The 18,424-nt window shown below is 41.3% G+C and overlaps 1 protein-coding gene across 1 annotated transcript in view; it reads right to left on the bottom strand.

Moving 5' to 3' along the window:
- Window positions 1–2,728: 2,728 nt before the first annotated feature.
- The window catches only part of LOC138744192 (pleckstrin homology domain-containing family S member 1-like), a 42,639-nt gene continuing 26,943 nt past the window's right edge, over window positions 2,729–18,424 (bottom strand). The window contains exons 12-15 of the mRNA XM_069899974.1: window positions 12,639–12,740; window positions 10,201–10,324; window positions 7,607–7,680; window positions 2,729–5,652 (exon numbers count right to left, since the gene is read on the bottom strand). Of these exons, the coding sequence (XP_069756075.1) occupies window positions 5,646–5,652; window positions 7,607–7,680; window positions 10,201–10,324; window positions 12,639–12,740 (307 nt within the window). The 3' untranslated portion in view covers window positions 2,729–5,645. The remainder of the gene's footprint in view (window positions 5,653–7,606; window positions 7,681–10,200; window positions 10,325–12,638; window positions 12,741–18,424) is intronic.

Below are 18,424 nucleotides of genomic sequence, written 5' to 3'. Positions count from 1 at the left end.
TAGTAACACTGTTTGGATATGGAGGTGGAGTTAGTTACACTGTACTGTGGACATATGGTAATGCAGCTTGCAAACTCACCTTGCTATAAAGGCCTTGGGCCCAAAACTGCAAGAAGCTGTCTGGTGGAAAAATTCTGTGGCAAGGACTGATGTATGTTATTGATGCTTCAGGTCTAAGCCTGTAATCTGTGAGGTACTGAGAAAATCACAGCATTGGGACGGCTGGAACATGCTATTGTGTCCTCTGTGAAACACGAAAGTCTGCAGATGCTATGATTGTCGTAAAAAAACACAAAGAAAAGCTGGAGGAACTCAGCCGGCCTGCAGCATCAACAGGAGGTAAAGACATATTTCTGACGCTTTCAGTGAGACCTTCCTCAAGGAATAAAAAGAGGAAGGTGAAAGGATAAAGATTGAAGTAAAGACTGAATACTGGTCGGGGGCAGAGACCAGACCAACAAAAGGTGTTAATTGGATGTAAGAGAATTGATTTTGGCTCTTTGAAAGGAGACAGCGAGATAGGGAAGTCAGACAGAGCTGGGGGATTGAAATGGGTGCCCACTGGAAGAACCACGCACCTGCAGCAGACAGAGCAGAGGTGTCCTCTGTTTTGATGTTGTTCTATCAATGACTGAACTCGCACTTCCTTAGGCTGAGAGCTGGACAGGATCAGCCAGTTATGTCATTTTATACCAGCTCAGGAACTAGCACGAGAAGAACAAGGCCTGTCAGCTTCATTCGTCATAGGATAAACCATTTATCATTCATAGGCTAAAGTAAAAAATTGGCTACTCTTTATAAGCAGCTTCCAAATAAAGGCAGTTGATCAATATACTGGAACTAAGATCAATATTTCTCCCAACTTTAGTAATGACCATAGTCGAGCCGACACTGAAATTCTTTCTGAGAAATGCGAGTAATGAAGTGAATTAAATTCTACCAGATGCAAGTTCCCACTGTACACTGCCAAGACTGGATGACCTCATTCTGTGTATGCCCCACCCTTGAATGTATCCCATAGTCCCTTGATCACAGTGGGATGAAAACTCTGATGCCTTAGAGCATTGTTCCAAACGCCTGTTACAGTTCACGATCAAGGTCCATGCTCACGATTTTCAGGTGAGAATTAAATGAAGATGCTACTAGTGGTAAAAAACACACAATTCCAGAAAAACTCAGCCAGTCAAACCAACCTTTCAGGCTTGAGCCCTTCATCAAGGTGTGAGCAGGTGCCTGAGCAAAAGTACACTTTGATCCCACAGCAGCGCTTTTACAAACCTCTTTAAACATGGTAATGTGGCACGGGAAGTTGACAGAAATGGTGAACTTCCCACTTTCATCTTTGAACATCGCATCGCTGAGTGTCAGAATGTAGTACTGGTCCATCATTGCTTTGCATCTCAGCCTGGACACAATAAATATGATTTGTTGAGCTTACGCTGTCGATGAAAGGGATCCTGGCAGTCTATTATCTTGTCCTTCTGGGTTTCCAATCTCAGTTTTTCCTTAAACTGCAGCTATCTGGTGTAGAATCCCCAAACCTTCACAACCATCCATGGATGAAAGTTCTCCACACCTCAATTCTAAATAGCTAACCCCTTAAGATGAGTCCCTAGCTATTTATGGTAGACTCTCCAGATGAAGCAGAGACCATCCCTAATCATTTCTCTATGAAGGAAAAAAACACTTATCCCAGAAATTAATCAGTGTTACACCAACTCCAATGTCCTTCATTAAGTTCAGGATTCAAATTTATACACCCCACTCTACTGATTTATATTTAGCACTCAGCTCAGCACTCAGTGGAGAGAGTCTAATTTAAATATGTTAATCCAGTGCAGTTTGTCAGCCTTGGTACCAACACATCAGCAGGCATCTCTTTGCTGAATTGGGACGAGGCTCCTTCCATTCACATCTCTAATCGCCCTTCTCAGCAGCTTTTTCCCCTACCAGCAATTCGGTCCCACTTGCCACAAGGGGTTAAGAACCTTGCTCACAATTAAATATCAGCTGTTAGTTGCTTCTCAGCCATTAAAATAGAAGCCGACCATAAGGCTTTAAGAGACTGTGGCTCCCAACAGTCAGACCTGCTGAATGCAGTTTGCCCAACATGAACGCTTTCATGGCAGACTAAGGGTGAATCAAATCACCTACCCAAATATGAAAACAATCATGGAGGTTACGGGTCAAGTGTTTAAAGCTTTGAGAGGTGAAGCCGTGCCAGGTTAAAGACTGATGGGTTTGATCCTGAGACCATGCAAAGCTTGCAGTTTGCAAATGGGCCCCACGACAGAGAGTGCTGGGAGAGTTAAGTGTTCCTGTCCTTTGATAACTTTTGCACTGGACAGCAATGTTCTAATTCCAACGTTAATCTAGTTTCCCAGCTGGAGCAGGAAGCTTGATGGTGACAGGATTGTGAAGAAATGAAAACAAAAGGAAGTATTTAGCAGCGCAAGAGGTGGATGTCTATTACTAAAACAACTCAATTGGTTTGCCTAAAATCTGTGATGCAAATCAACCACAGTGCTTTCCCTTTGTGAAAGTACTCACAGGAGAAAAAGGAATTAAATCTTTCAAAGAAAGGATCTTGAGTAAATGTGCACGTAATTAATAAAATCACCTGATGAGAGAGATGGAGGATATTCCATTCAGGGTCACTTGGCGTCATTTTGAACTGTACACAAATGTATTTTGAAGAATACATTAAGGAATTGACAATTAGAGCTAATTTAAGCATAAATGAGTTGTTTTTATTTGTAAAGAAAGTGTGCATATTATGTTTATATTACCATTTACTTATACATTTTGCAATATGCAATTACTGCACCACCTGCTGGAGTTTAGGAGAACTACACACAACTCCAGTACTAAAATGCTAATTCTTCTGGTTTAATTCAGGATTCCATATTTGGCTATTCCTTGTACCAATTATATTAAAAAATGGAAATGTAAACCTGACCCAAGACATTGTCAATAATTGTCACAATTAAAGACTACTAAAACTATCTCATGACCAATCAGGCAACATTAAAGACCCACTCCTTGAACCTTGGGGTTTACTAGCTACGCCTGAGTGTGCCCTGCTGGTGACTTGCTGTAACAGTGGATGGTGTGCACCAAGCCCTGGTGTGTTATCAACTTCTCAGAGATGAACCCAGTGGAGAGGTCAGGGTGAAAGCCGAAGATGCCAGCTGTCCACAAGGTGTAGCTCACAGTGCTACTACACAGGCCACAAAGGAAAGTTCCAGGAAAACGACAGAAGAGCATAATTGAGACAATGGCTCAAAGAGCTCCCACTTTAAACATTTTAAGCTCCACTTTGGCCTGCTGGAGAGCATCTTAGACTCTGGTTTAAAATGAAATTTCAACAAATGGAGGGAAGATTGATTTATAGCTTGTAGCAATCCTGATCCTTCACATTACTTGAGCCACACTCTGTCTTGTGATCTACTGTAGTATCTTTTCGGTAACTCCAATTTTTACTGAACACTGGAGCATTCTTCAATGAGCAACCACTAGGTTACCTTTCAACCATAGGAAAGTCAGGTACCAATTGGTCTAAACATCAGATTGTTATCTAAATTTGTTAATGGAATTATAATGAAGTTCTAAACGATATGACATTATAAATCTTTAAAAAAATGTAATTTGCAAATTGTTGTTACATTTAAAAATGTCCTTCCTAGAAATCATAACATAATACTAAATTTATCGATTCAAATCATATTCCGCAAAATTAATAGTAGTTTGACATATCCAATGTTCATACAAAATCTATGCTTTAAACTTCCCCTTAATCAATTGCAGCACTTTTGGATATTAAATATTAATTCAATTGTTAAGTTTTAAACAATAAAACCAGTGATACGACTTGAGGAAAGCAATTATAATACACGTCACATTTTGATGTAAATAATTCATGCCGATGATTTTAAAAGTGCTGCTAACATGCCATTGTCTAACATTTAAATTTCTTGGGCTTTTCTTTACAGGGACAGTGTAAAAAATACACTGTATTCATCCAATTATAGTATTTCATGAGCTCAGGATATTCCAAAGGATTTCACAAGAAGTTCTTTTGTAGGGTGTGGGAGTCACAGTTCTTCTTGTGTGACTACCAGGCTACAGATACTGCAGCAAAGAATATTATATATATATATATATATTGTTTGAATAACATTGGATAAGGATCATATGTTGATCAGACTGACTTCATAAAACAGCCATGGGAACTTTTTATTATCTACCCAAGACGACAAATGGATCAACTTTTCAATCTGAACAATGGTAGTTCTGGCACTGAATCAAAATACCAGTTTGGATCGTGGATACAGAACACATCCAGAATTCCAAATTAATGGATTTCCAGAACACATCCAGAAATCCAAATTAATGGATTTCCAGAACACATCCAGAAATCCAAATTAATGGATTTCCAGCACACATCCAGAAATCCAAATTAATGGAATTCCAGAACACACCCAGAAATTCCAAATTAATGGAATTCCAGAACACATCCAGAAATTGTAAACTAATGGAATTCTGGAACACATCCAGGATTCCACATTAATGGAATTCCAGAACACACCCAGAAATCCAAATTAATAGAATTCCAGAACATATCCAGAATTCCAAATTAATGGAATTCCAGAAAACCATCCAGAAATTGTAAACTAATGGAATTCTAGAACACATCCAGGATTCCACATTAATGGAATTCCAGAATACATCCATAAATTCCAAATTAATGGAATTCCAGAACACATCCAGAAATCCAAATTAATGGAATTCCAGAACACATCCAGAAATTGCAAATTAATGGAGTTCCAGAACACATCCAGAAATCCAAATTAATGATATGGTATTTTTGGTGCTTATTAAATTCTCACATTTTTAATATGTTCCTAGAGTGATTTGTGCATCTTAATCCTACCCAATTTCAATTTCTGGGGACAGATGTGAGGCAGTAAAATTTCAGTTCGATTCTGTACTATGTTTCAGTATGAAAACAAACTAATTCATCAACTAAACCATGAAGGAGTGCAACTATTAATAATATATTTTCCAAGAAATAATCACTATTTTGCGAAAGAGATGTTTATAGTGGCATTGTATCTTACAAATGAAGGGCATATTTTGACAGCAGATATTAACACATTTCTTTTGGTTCTATTAAGTAAATGTCATAAACTGCAATAAAATATACCCCAGATACAATATAGGTTTACTCATAACCATCGTGCCTGGTTTACATTTTGGTGACTACATTGCCTTTTAAGTAAATCACACATTGCTTGCTTGAAATCAGAACAGCAGATTAACTAAGATACTGTACCATGAATGCCAATAAGTCATTGAGAATCACAGTGTTTAAAAGATTATTTTACACTTCATTTTAGTCATTGATCTTAGAGTAAACAAAGGGAAATTACCCAGAATGTTTTGATGTAATTTGGGCAGAGAATTTGTGATGGCCTGAGCTAAGAATTGCAAAGGTGTTTAGCATTAAATTAGTCGCGATCGACAAGGTGCAGAAGAACACAACAGTTACACTGAAACACGGTGGCCGACTGACTTAACATGATCAATGTTGGCTTTGATGATGTTTCCCTGGTCATTAGTTTGTTGATAGTCCACCGTGAAATTTACAACCTTGTGCAGGAACAAAATAAAATACAATTAATTTGCATAGATTTCATTAAACCATAGTTTTCAATGATTGAACAACTATATTCACCCTGCTAACAGCTTTCAGAAATTTTTAAGCTTCCCCTTTTACCGGATTTGTTTTTCATTTAAGTCAATGGAAGCAAAGGTTTGGAAAGCAAGACTGATGAGTTCACATATGCTTCAGATTTTAGATTGATTGCCAGGGTACATACATGACATCACATACATCCCTGAGATTCCGTTTTCCTGCGGGCGCAGCAGAATTATCACTAATTGGTAATGCAAAAAAATAAACTGTACACAGTGTAAAACATGTAAACAAAGAACTGTAAACATATAACGAATGTAAACAAAGTGACTGTGCAACACAGAGAGAACAAAAAGACAATCAATAAAATGCACAAGAGTCCTTAAACAAGTTGCTGACGATATGACCGTGATGGGGCTTATTAGTTAGCGTACAGAGGTGAGCTGCAATTGGTGATGGACTGGTGCAGAGCCAACAACTGTATATAAACAAAAGACTTCAGGAGAGCCCAGGGAGATCACGCTCCGCTAAACATTGATGGCTTTACTGTTGAGGTCATCAAGAGTATCAAGTTCCTTGATGTGGACTTGGCGGAGAACCTTACCTGGCCTCTTAACACCAGCTTGGAAACCTCAGACTGCGAGGATAGTGGAGCCAGCAGAAAAGATCATTGGGGGCTCTCCTCCTACCATGATGGACATCTACAACACTCGATGCATGTAGAAAACAATAAACATTGTGAAGGACTCCACACACCCCTTCTGCCATCTGGTAGGACTCAGGCCCTTATATCCAAATTGGGCAACAGCTTCTCCCCCCACCCCCCCCACCACCCCCCAAGCCATCAGGCTTCTGAATTCCCAGAACATATGTGGATAATGAACTGTAGACTTTTATTAAGACATATAGTCTTAATATTTTAACTTCTATTTAACTTATATTTGTGTAAATCTGCTCTGTGGTCCTGGAGAAATGCTATCTCACCTTTACCGAGCAATGTTTGCAATGAATGACAAATCAAGGTGACTTAACTTGATTGAGTTTGTCGTTGAGGAGTCTGATGGTGGAGGGGGAGCAGCTGTTCCTGAATCTGGGGGTGTGAGTGTTGTGGCACCTAGACCCCTTTCCTAATGGCAGCAGTGAGAACAGAGCGTGTGTGGGTGGGAAAGGTCTTTGATGATTGCTGCTGCTCTCCGACGGCAGCGATCCCTAGAGATATACTCATTAGTGGGGAGGGTTTTGCTTGTGATGTCCTAGGCTGCGTCCACTATCCTTTGGAGGGCTTTATGCTCAGGGGTATTGGTGTACCCATTCCAGACCGTGATGCAGCCAGTCAGCACACTTTCCACCACATCTCTAGAAATTTGCCAGGGTTTCTGATGCCAAACCAAACCTTGGCAAACTTCTGAGGAAGTAGAGGCGCTGTCGTGCTTTCTTCACGATGCCATTAATGTGTTGGGCCCTCCGAGATAGTGACTCCCAAGAACCTAAATTTGCTCACCCTCTCCACCTCTGATCCCCCAATGATCACTGGATCGTATACCTCTGGCTTTCCTTAAGTCAACAATCAGGTCTTTAGCGGACAAGGGTGAATCTCTTGTACATTGCCACTGTGGTACAGTGCTCATTGGACTGGAAACAATTTCCTTTCAGCCTCCTTTGTTTTCCTTTCGAGTGCCTCCTCGACCCAATTCCATCAATTAAAAGCACGTTTCTATTTTAGAAGTGTACATCACCTCTTTCTACAATAAGTGATGCTTCCACATTTTGGGGAGTGGAATTAGCAGCTGTGAGACTTCATCCATTTTAGCCAAACAAGTAACAAGTCCCACAAGCAAATACAATGTTTTTTTGGAAAATAGAGACCAATTGGAACATTCCACTGCCTAATAAGAACAGCTCACTTACTTTTTAATTAGTTCTTTTCTCAAACTCTCCATATTTTCATTGTGGACAGGAAGTCGTAGAATGGTGGCAGTCACCTGGTTGGGGGGGGGGGGGGGGAAGAAGGAAAAGTTCATATCCTTTAAGTTCCAGAAGTACATCCAACATCCAGCATGCTAATCACAAAACAGGAGATTTTAAGGTAGTTTTAATTTCCACAGTTCAAGCTTACCATATATCCCCCTTTTGTCTGATTACAATTTAATTTTTGAAAATACTTTGTTAAACCATCCTCTAAAAATCTTTGCAACTTCAACTCTTGGTTACCCAGATTTCTTGCCTACATATGCCAGTCTATGAAATTCTCCCTCTTGAAAGTACAATTGATATTAATGTATCAAGTTTGTTTCCACGCTATTCGACCTGTGAGCACCCAATCTCGGGACAGCAAGAACCTACAGAAAGTTATGACTATATCTAGATATTTTTGGTGAGGTTAATTGAATAACATGTTCCCAGGAAACTGCAAAACTCTTGTTTTTTTTTCTAGTGATGTGGCTCCATATTGGGACGTTATGAGGACAGATGTGGATCGGAGGTATCCATCCATAGAGTTAGCTACCAGAGTCTGCTGCTGAGAGGGTTCCAAGTGGTAGTACACAGTGAAAGGCTGTTGAGAAACCGGTCCTTCCACATCCTTTTCTCTCAAATCTTAGATCAATACCAAAGTTGCTCCAGAGTCTTGGGCAGCACGGGACTATGGGCCAAAATAAACTAGCACTCAGTTGTGTTCTGACTGCCATAAATAGCATTGGTTTTGGTTCACATGCCATTGACCTCATGTTTATCTCGTATGCCAGATTGAAGTGTCAAGCTCAAACATGCCAATACACATAACGGCGGTGCCAGATCATAGAACTAGATGTTAACGTGCTAACAATCTATGTAGCAGGTTGTCCACTCTCTTTCAGAAAGGATGGATAGTCTCAGGAGTGGTATTTTAAAATCCAATGTGAACTAACGTATACTAACACATCGGGTAAACCTGGTCACCCATTCACGAATACATCTTCTTGCAACCAAGGAATATTAGCAAAGTATGAGTTTGCCAGGATACATTTGAAATTATTTGCAGAGAAAGTTGAATTCTGTGATGGAGGAGTGAGAAATTGTACATGCTTTGAGATTGGATGCAACAAATGCATTTTCTCTCCTGTGTTCTCCGTCACGTTGAAGAGACTCATTGGTTTATTTTGTTATTAAATTAACAGCACTGATATTGGGCAGCTTATGTTTTCAGTTTTTTTCCCTCAGGTGCTATTTATTTTAAATTGATAATTTTTAAAAACACTTAGACATACAGCACGGTAACAGGCCATTTTGCCCCACAAGCCCATGGCGCCCAATTATACCTAATTGGCCTAAAACCCCCTGTGCGTTTTGAATGGTGGCAGGAAACCGGAGCATCCAGAGGAAACCCAAGCAGACATCGAGAACGTACAAACTCCAAAATGACAGTGCCAGATTAGAATCTCAGTCCCGATTGCTGGCCCTGTAATAGCATGGCACTAACTGCTGTCCTAACCGTGCTGCCCAAGACTCAGGAGCAACTTTGGTATTGATCTAAGATTTGAGAGAAAAGGATGTGGAAGGACCGGTTTCTCAACAGCCTTTCACTGTGTACTACCACTTGGCACCCTCTCAGCAGCAGACTCTGGTAGCTAACTGTATGGATGGATACCTCCGATACATCCCAGTACCAGTAGTTCTTGAAGAGTGAAGAAATGTACCACGGTAATTGTAGCAGGAATCTTTGGGTCTTTCAGTGCACTTTCTGCCATTATCCATGAAGTTGGGGGGGGGGGGGGTGTCTGGAAAATAGGCCGACTTAGAGACACCAGGCTCCAGCCCAATGAGGTGAATCATCCCTCTGCTCGTGACAAGGACGGAGCTTGCTTGCGGCTGGGGGCTTCTTCTGACAGTATGCGCTGTCTCTGTGAATATAGGCCACCTTGATCGCCCAGTCTAGCAAAAGGTCTGAGGTCCCTGAAGACAAAGGTAGATTGGAGGCAATTCCTTTGCCTGAACAAAAGGGCAATGTGAACTGTTTACAGCTTTCTAGGGGAAGGAAAGCTCCAAATACTGCCCCCACCCCCCCCCCAAATGGCAGCAACCTATGATACGCACAGGTTATTGTGTGCTCCATAAGCAGTAACAACAACAACCAGCATGTACACACCGAGTAGAATGGTTAACGTAGCCATTAGTGCAAAGTTATTACAGTACTACTGACCCAATTCTAATTGGGGGCTGTCCTTAAAGAGTTTGCACATTCACCCCATGTCTGCGAGGGTTTTCTCCGGGTGCTCCAGTCTCCTCCCACCATTCAAAATGAGTTGGGGATTGCAGGTTAATGAAGGACCTGCTACCGAGCAGCCTGTCCAAATTAAAATGACCAGGCTGACATTCTACAATAGTATCAGTGGGGTGGGGCTTGGTTTTGGGGATGGGAGAGTCACATTGTAATTCTCAGATTTGTCAAAACTTTAGATTTGCCAAGGTGATCTTCAATGCTCTTGGACTTCAGAGCAACCATTATGAAATGAAATGTGACGTACCTCTTCTTCCATTGACCTGTTAGTTAAGATGCTCACTTCCTCCACGTTGTGGATCTGAAGCTTGTTGATTGCCACAATTTGATCACCAGGCTGAAATGCACACTCCTCACCTGCGTGTGCAACACTGTCAGAAAGAAGAAGAACTTCATTAAGTGGCGTTTATCAAACCCTTAGACAAAATGACATTAAAGGAAAAGTACCAGAGGAAAGAGATTCTTGGAAATGGAGACCTGTGAAATAAGCCACAAGATGGCACCATTACTCATCAGTTCCCCAGGCCATGATTCAAGCTGGCTCTGTGCTGATGGCAGGAGGTGTGAGCTTCAAGACCATTATGTTAGACTTGCAAAGAAGATTTTCATTTTTTGCCCATCAGAGGAGTACTTGCTTGGGTGGAATACACAGAGGAAGACTGCGGGGGGGAAAGCGTACTCAATGAAAGAACCTGCTTTCTATCCATTCATTTTAGGTGATCACCGCTGTAACGTTAACGCTGGTGTGGACTGAAGGGCACTGACACCTTCTGACAAGGCGGGGGCCAAGGAAGGCGACTTGGACCACCTGGAGCTCGGGTTCACCACTGGAGTTTGTGTGGCCGTGGAGCTTGCAGACGTGCAGCAGGCGGCGGTGAAGGGTGTTAGGATCCACATCCCTGAGGGAACTCAATTTTGCTTCCATTTCTTGTTTTGACAGCAGCGCTGGACTAGTGGAGTCTCTGTGCGCCTTTGCAGGGCAAAGGAATGGAAACTAATTTTGTACATTATTCAAAGGAACCTTGAATCTTGTAAATTAATGAGGAAAAAAAAACCACAAATTTTATTGCAGCCCCTTGACTCTGTTTTTTTTTTAACCTCTGTGCAAAGTGTGGTGCACGAGAGAAAAGACGACCTCTTCAACTCAGAGATGAACTAGATTTCCTTCTCTGGCAGCAGCTTAGTACCAAGGGTGACAAGTAGAAAATTTGAATGGAAAATAGTAAATATCACTCCCACTCTTTGAGAAGGGAAAGAGCCCAAAGGCAGGAAACTACAGCCCAATTAGCCTGACTTTAGTGGCTGGCAAGATTCTATTAAGGATGACGTTTGAGTCTTGGGCAGCACGGTTAGGACAGCGTTTAGTGCAATGCTATTACAGAGCCAGTGATCGGGACTGTGGGATTCGAAAATGACACTGTCTTTTTGGAGTTTATAGGTTCTCGGTGTCTGCTTGGGTTTCCTCCGGGTGCTCCGGTTTCCTTCCACCATGTGAAACGCACCGGGGGTCGTAGGCCAATTAGGTGTAATTGGGCAGCACAAGATAAAATAGATGGAAGACAGCATGGTTTCCTACAGGGGAGATCTTGCCAGTTGGAATTCTTTGTGAAAGTCACGAGCAGGACAAAGGAGAGTCCGTGGATATTATTTGCATGGATTTTCAGAAGGCTTTTGACAAGGTGTCATACACAAGGCTGTGAATTAAGATAGCTGCCCATGGTATTTTGGAACGGTACCAACAGGGTTAGAAGATTGGCTGAATGGCAGGAGGTAAAGAGGGGGAATTAAGGGGGCCTTTTTACAGCTGCCTGCCAGTGACCGGTGGTGTTCCGCAGGGGACACTGTTGGGCCCTCTACTTTTCACATTGTGTGTAAATGATGATGAATTTAATAGATTTGTATCCAGATTTGTGGATGATAAGAAAGTTGGAGGGGCAGGTACTGTTGAGAAAGTAGGGAGTCTGCAGTGGGACTTGCATAAAAAAAGGTTGAGAATGGCTGCTTTACAAGGCACTAGTCAGACCACATAAGGAGTATTGAGGGTGGGTTAACATGAGGCACTCACTAGGGTTTTGAAGGATGAGGAGGGGATCTTTTGAAACATTCAGAGTATTGAAAGGGCCAGTAGTGGCCAGAGGGCACAGGATGAAAGGACGTCCCTTTAGAACAGCCAGATGGTGCTGAATCTGTGGAAATCACAGACAGCTGTGGAAGCAGTCAATGAGGAGATTTAAAACAGGGGTTGATAGCTTCTTGATTAGTAAGAGTGTCAATAATTAAAAGGAGAAGACAAGAGAATGAAAGAGTAAGGAAGAGTACATCAAAAACAAAACCTGTGAATTCCTTGAATAAGAAATTCAACAGTTTGCTGAATTTGTACCATATTTTTTGCGAGCAACTGGTATTTTTTGTAATATGAACAAAGCAATGGTCTTTCTCTGTACCCCTTTGGCACCAACCACTGAAAATACTGCCAAAAGCAAAAGGTTACCACTTAGTGAGCTCTGTTCAGAACACCAGGCCTCTCGAGCTTTTTCCTCTTCTAGTTTCTGAGCAACACTCACTACACCAATATTTGTTTTCATTGTGTAAATACAATAGAATGATGCACATGCATTTATTTTAAAATTTGAGTTTTAAAAGTAGTTTACTACATGTTGGAAGAAAATATCAAAAACTACTTACCAAACTTTATCATTTACTTCCATGAGTGAAAGATTATTTTTGAAGTCATGTTGGCAAACTGTGATATTCAATTTTTCCAGCTTTGTTTCTTTGATAATTTTGCTGAAGAAAAAATTGTAAATTTCAGCATCCTCTGATGCAATCAACACAGAAGGTTTGAGATTCATGCCGACCCGACACATTTGTGTCAAAAAGTCTTAAAAGGTATTCCCAGAACTACCGAAAACTAAAAGGTAGGGGCCACTACATGGCTGCCTGGCAATTAGTGCTTACATTTTGGCAGTTTGGAACCTGCAGAACAAGTCCAGATCAAGGGCTCAACACTAAAGGAGGTCACTCTCCTCACTGGATTCACAGCAGCTCCATGGGGAGGGGCACTGTTGGTCCCACTCTCCATCCCCTTCCTCACTTGCACCTTCATTGTAAGGCAAGAGTTTCCATCTTTTAAGTACATATGCAGAGTGAGAAAGACAGTGTCATATACTGTCAAAATTTGTTCTTCCATTTAACCACTCAGTTAATGAGAAGAACACCAAACTCAACTGATGAGAAGGCCATTGCTTGGCTCTGTGGATATGCATTATTTAAATACATTTTGTATGCAGGGAAAATCTTCAACCTTTTTCTTACAACATGTTGTTCATATTCTGCAACATGGCCAAAGACAGGTTAGTAAAGTTCATTAAGACCATACGATATAGGAGCAGAAATGGGCTGCCCCACCATTTAATCATGAGCTGAATGGGAAAGTGGATCAGCTCGATGGGCTGATTAGCCTATTTCTGTGCCTACTTCAGGTCTCCCCTCTTACCTTGAACCTATGCCCTCTTGTGCTAGAAACATCTACCCTGGGACAAAGTCCGTGACTGGTACTGGTTTAAAGCAGTAGAGCGCAAGTAGTTGTGTGAAATACTGCTAGGTTCACAGTTCCTTTTGACCAAGGGAAAATGCAGCTCTGTGTATCCAACCTGAGCATGCCTTTAATGTCATAATTATCCTGCAGTTGATTTTGAATACGCTGTGAAGAAGGCAGTTCTAACAGATCACAGGGAACATTTAAAACTTTGTTTCAATTGAGCATCAATAGAAATTATACTCTTTAACAGGGCTTTAAGTATTCTTTTTGATGCTTTAAGTAATGGATTCTATGACACAAAACTGATAGAATGTAACAAAGTGGTTTGTCCAAAGTACTGACCCCTATTGAAGTTTTAAAAACAGCCACTGCACATCATAATTCCACAGACTATTAAAGTAAACATTACAATTTGATCAATTTCTTTTACACTTATCAAGATCCAAACTCTAAAGCAAATATCGTGGTAACTGATTTATTTTTTGCTGCAGGGAACATGTTAAAAATAGAAAACTATTTAACTATTAATTTCTAGGTAAGTAGAAGTAACTAATGGCAACTAACACAATTTATGGATCATCCAAGTGTAGCATGAGAAACATTTTACAAGGGAAACCATTTTATCTGAAGTTAACTGCATAAAATATGTGATACTCAAGGTAGAACACGTACGAGTGCATGCAGTAATTTTAACTCTTTAGGAAAACAAAATAAAGGAGAGGGAAAGAAATAAAAAGAAACAAAAGGGTATTAGAACTATTAATTGGCAACATTAGTTAGGTGGCATGGTTAGCGCCAATGCCATTACAGCTCCAGTGACCCAGGTTCAAATCCGGCACACTCTGTAAAGAGTTCGTATATTCTCCAGTTTCCTCCCATCCTTCAAAGTGCACGGGGTTGTAAGTTAATTTAGCAGTAATTGGAGGGCATAGGTTTAAATGTCTGGAATCAGCCTCTACTACGATGTAAATAATATTCTTAAAATTTGTCACAGGAAAAATGTCTGCCTAAAACTTCAAAAAGTTTAAATCTTAGAATTAACATCCTTACTTGCCAGGCCCACAGATAACAACATTTAGACTAACCACAATCGAGATAAATTTGTCAATTCAGTAAATAAACAGAAAATTCAAGTTGTCGGTATGTGCCCAAATACTTGTTTCATTGCATGACACAAGCACCCCTGAGCTACTTTATGATCCTAAACAGTGCAGATTTCAACCACGGCCAATCTCAGAGGGATCTTAACATTTAAAAAATAGGAAGGGAGTTTACCAAAGAACTTTTCTTGAAAAAAATCAGACCTTTGAGAAATTCAGACAAAACCAAGAAGCAAATTCAAGAAATGAAATGGACTTACTAAGTCTTTGTAGGCAACAGATTCCTAGCTCATAGCTAACAATGTGGAGGGAAAAAAAAACCAATCTGCTTGGGAAAATCAGCAGGTCGAGGAGTATCTGTGGTAGTAAAGGAATAGTTGACACTTTGGGCCAAAACCGTCCATCAAGGCTAATTGTGGAGAGGACAGATGTCGGAGGAGGATAGGGATTGCAGAGTGAGACTAGAGCCAGCAGAGGATTGGTGAACCAGGGAGGAATGGGGTGGGTGGGGTTAAGGATGACAGATTGAATGGAGCCAGGTGGAGAGGAATGAAGGGCAGTGTTGGGAGACAGTGGCAGGTGACTGACATGAAAGTGAGGGTGAATGGAGAAAGATGGGTCAGGAGAGGGTGAAGGTGGAGACAGCTGGTGCAGGGAGATGTGGGAACAAAAGCAACTCGTTCCAAAATCTGATAAGTAAAGAATGTGATCATGGAACCATGAGGGGAGCAGTGAAGGATAGATGAGACCAGAAACTGAAAAAAATCCACAGGGTCCAGAGACCAACTCGGATGCTGCAGTGTTGATGAATACCAGTGATGTTAAGCAGGATCCAAATAAAAGGTGAAGCTGGATGCAGCGGAAGAGTCTCTTAAACTGCTCTTACACTCATTTAACTTTTCTTGTTTTAGTATTTCACTTCATAAAATGCTTAACTAGTTTAATATCTCAGATATTTTTAAAATTAAAGATTACTGTAAAATACCATATTATTTAGTTACTGTATTCAGTTCTTGGCTAACAATGGATTCCAGATGAATGCATTTGTATTTATTCTGAAAGGTTAAAGTAACTACTCAAAAGCAGGGAAAAATTCACTTATTCCATTTTCAATATAAGCAACACTGGAATCTAGATAGTTACAAAATTCATGCTGCTTCAAAAAGCTCTAAAAAGATGGTGAAATTTATTAATTCTCATTCTGTAAAAAAAAAAGCAAGCACTTCTGATTCCCATATGTAACATTCCTCTTATTCAGGAACCAATTGGAGGTGGGGAGAGCAGTTTGGATTTCCTCACAGTCCTGGCCTCAGGAAGGAGGCTGAGAATGGTCATGCCACTGTACCAGGTGCATGGGCAAGGAATAAGTGCACACTCCATTAACAGGAGGGAGGGGCATCTAGGACAGAGGAATCTGTACAGGCAGCTGAAAGACATGGTGCACAGAAGCCAAGTTTTTTTTCATACCAGGGCAGCATGTTGCCGCTAGGTCCCTGTAGGAGCACGAGCTCCCTCTCCGAACACTTGCATTGCAGTCAGATACTCCTGCCAGGTTTGAACACTCAAGTAAAATCCATTAAAAATTGAAGGTTCTCCACTTAGATAACTGAGCTTTTTTTTTAAAAAAAAAGTTTTTGACAAGCAACAAGGTGCCACTTGTAGTGTGATTGCAACATCAATCACTCAGGAGACTATTGTGGAGAAACCAATAAGCTTTAATTCACTTGAGAACATAGCATATCCCTACTGTTCGGTAGTCTTGCACTGAATTGCAGGGGGAATTTACACAGTAGTCTGTGGGGAGGGGCCGCAGGTACAACCGGCCTACAAGTGTGCTTGACCAGATAATTATACATTACAGTGGTTTACCACATAGGGCAGGAACTGCCTGAACATCTTGAAGTGGGGCTTCTGGGAGATGTTGCAATGTAAAGGGACGTGTTTGGATCCCTCAGTTGTGAATGAGGAGTTTATATCTCTCACAAATGTTATTGCTGTAAGAAGTGTTGATGAAAAGGTGAACTTTGATTAGATACAGTTTTGGGTGTTATCCCTTTTATAGATATCTTTCTCCTTACTTTTGCTCATTTCTGCTAGTTCTTTGTAGAACCACTTCTCTGATTACAATATTACTTCTAGCATCACTGGGCACTAAAACCAGTTGGGGTTTGATGACTGGCATCACCAGGTCTATGTTAGTTTACATGAAGTTTTCTTTGCAGCACCCACTGTAGGAGAGAATGGTCTGGCCCTTTAATCAACATTACTATAGAGGTCTCAATAACTGCAAAGGCTGTATATTCTGTGAGGAAGAAGTGGTTGTAATTTGCTCCCTGACATTTAACTGTAATCACACCCAAATTGGTGTTGAAAAGCATCTCATGCTTATGCATGGTTTTATTGGTCATAAATCTCAGGTGGAGTGATGGTGTCAGGCCCTGTACCTGGCAGGGTACTGAAAATCTGTGCCAACCAACTAGCTGGAGCGTTCATGGACATTTTCAACCTCTCATTGCTGCAGTCAGAATTTCCCACCTGCTTAAAAAAGGGCATCAATCATCCTGGTCCCCAAGAAGAGTAGCGAGAGCTGCCTCAACGACAACCGCCCAGTAGCACTAACTTCTACTGTGATGAAATGCTTTGAGAGGCTGGTCATAGACAGTATTAACACGTACCTAAACAAAGACCCACGGCAATACCCCTATCTTCACAATCGCTCCACTGCAGATGCAATATCACTGGCTTTCCACTCAGCTCTGGATCACCTCGAAAACAGCAAATCATACTCTTCATTCACTACAGCTCGGCCTTCAATACCATTATTCCCTCAGTGCTGGTCAAGAAGCCACAAACCCTAGGCCTCTGTACCCCACTTTGCAACTGGATCCTTGCCTTTCTCATTGAAAGACCAGTCAGTACGAATTGGAAATGACGACTCCTCCTCACCGATTGTCAACACAGGATGCGTGCTTAGCCCACTGCTCTACTCATTATTCACCCATGACCTTGTGGCCAGGCACAATTCCAAAGCCATCTACAAGTTTGATGATGACACCACAGTTGTCGGCAGAATCACAAACATCGATGAGCAAGCATACAGGAGGGAGATAGATCAGCTCATTGAATGGTGTAACGACAACAACCTTGCACTCAACATCAGCAAAACCAAGAAGATGATTGTAGACTTCAGGAGGAAGTCAGGGGAACATGAGCCCTCCATCATTTGAGGACTCAGTAGTGGAGAGGGTCAAGAATTTCAATTTTCTGGGTATCAACATCTGAGGATCTGTCCTGGAGCCTCCATGTTGATGCAATCACAAAGGCAGCTTGCCAGCAGCTATATTTTGTGAGGGGTTTGAGGAGATTCATGAGCCACCAAAGACTTGTAAACTTCCACAGGTGTACCAGGGAGAGCATTCTGGCTGGTTGCATCATTGCCTGGACAAGAATAAATTCCAGAGGATTGTTAACTTGGCCTGCAACATCACAGGCACCAGATTTCACTCCATCGAGACGATGTCTTTAAAAAAAGAGCAGGCTCTATCCTCAAAGATCCCCACCATCCAGGCCCTGCCCTCTTCACTCTGCTATCACTGGGAAAAAGGTACAGGAGCCTAAAGACGAGCACTCAGCCGCACGAGGACCGCTTCTTCCCCGCCGTCATCAGATTCCTGAACAATCAATGAACCAAAGACACTGCCTTACTTTTCATGCACTTATTTTTATTTTTCTAGTCATGTTGTAAGATGGTTATAATATGAATGTTTGTACTACGATGCTGCCACAAAACAACGAATTTCATAACAATAAAGTCTGATTCTGGTGGTGAG

This window comes from Narcine bancroftii, chromosome 10 (genome assembly GCF_036971445.1).
Source record: "Narcine bancroftii isolate sNarBan1 chromosome 10, sNarBan1.hap1, whole genome shotgun sequence".
NCBI lineage: Eukaryota > Metazoa > Chordata > Chondrichthyes > Torpediniformes > Narcinidae > Narcine > Narcine bancroftii.
Note: the sequence above shows the minus strand (reverse complement) of the source record. Positions and strands in the feature narration are given on the sequence as shown.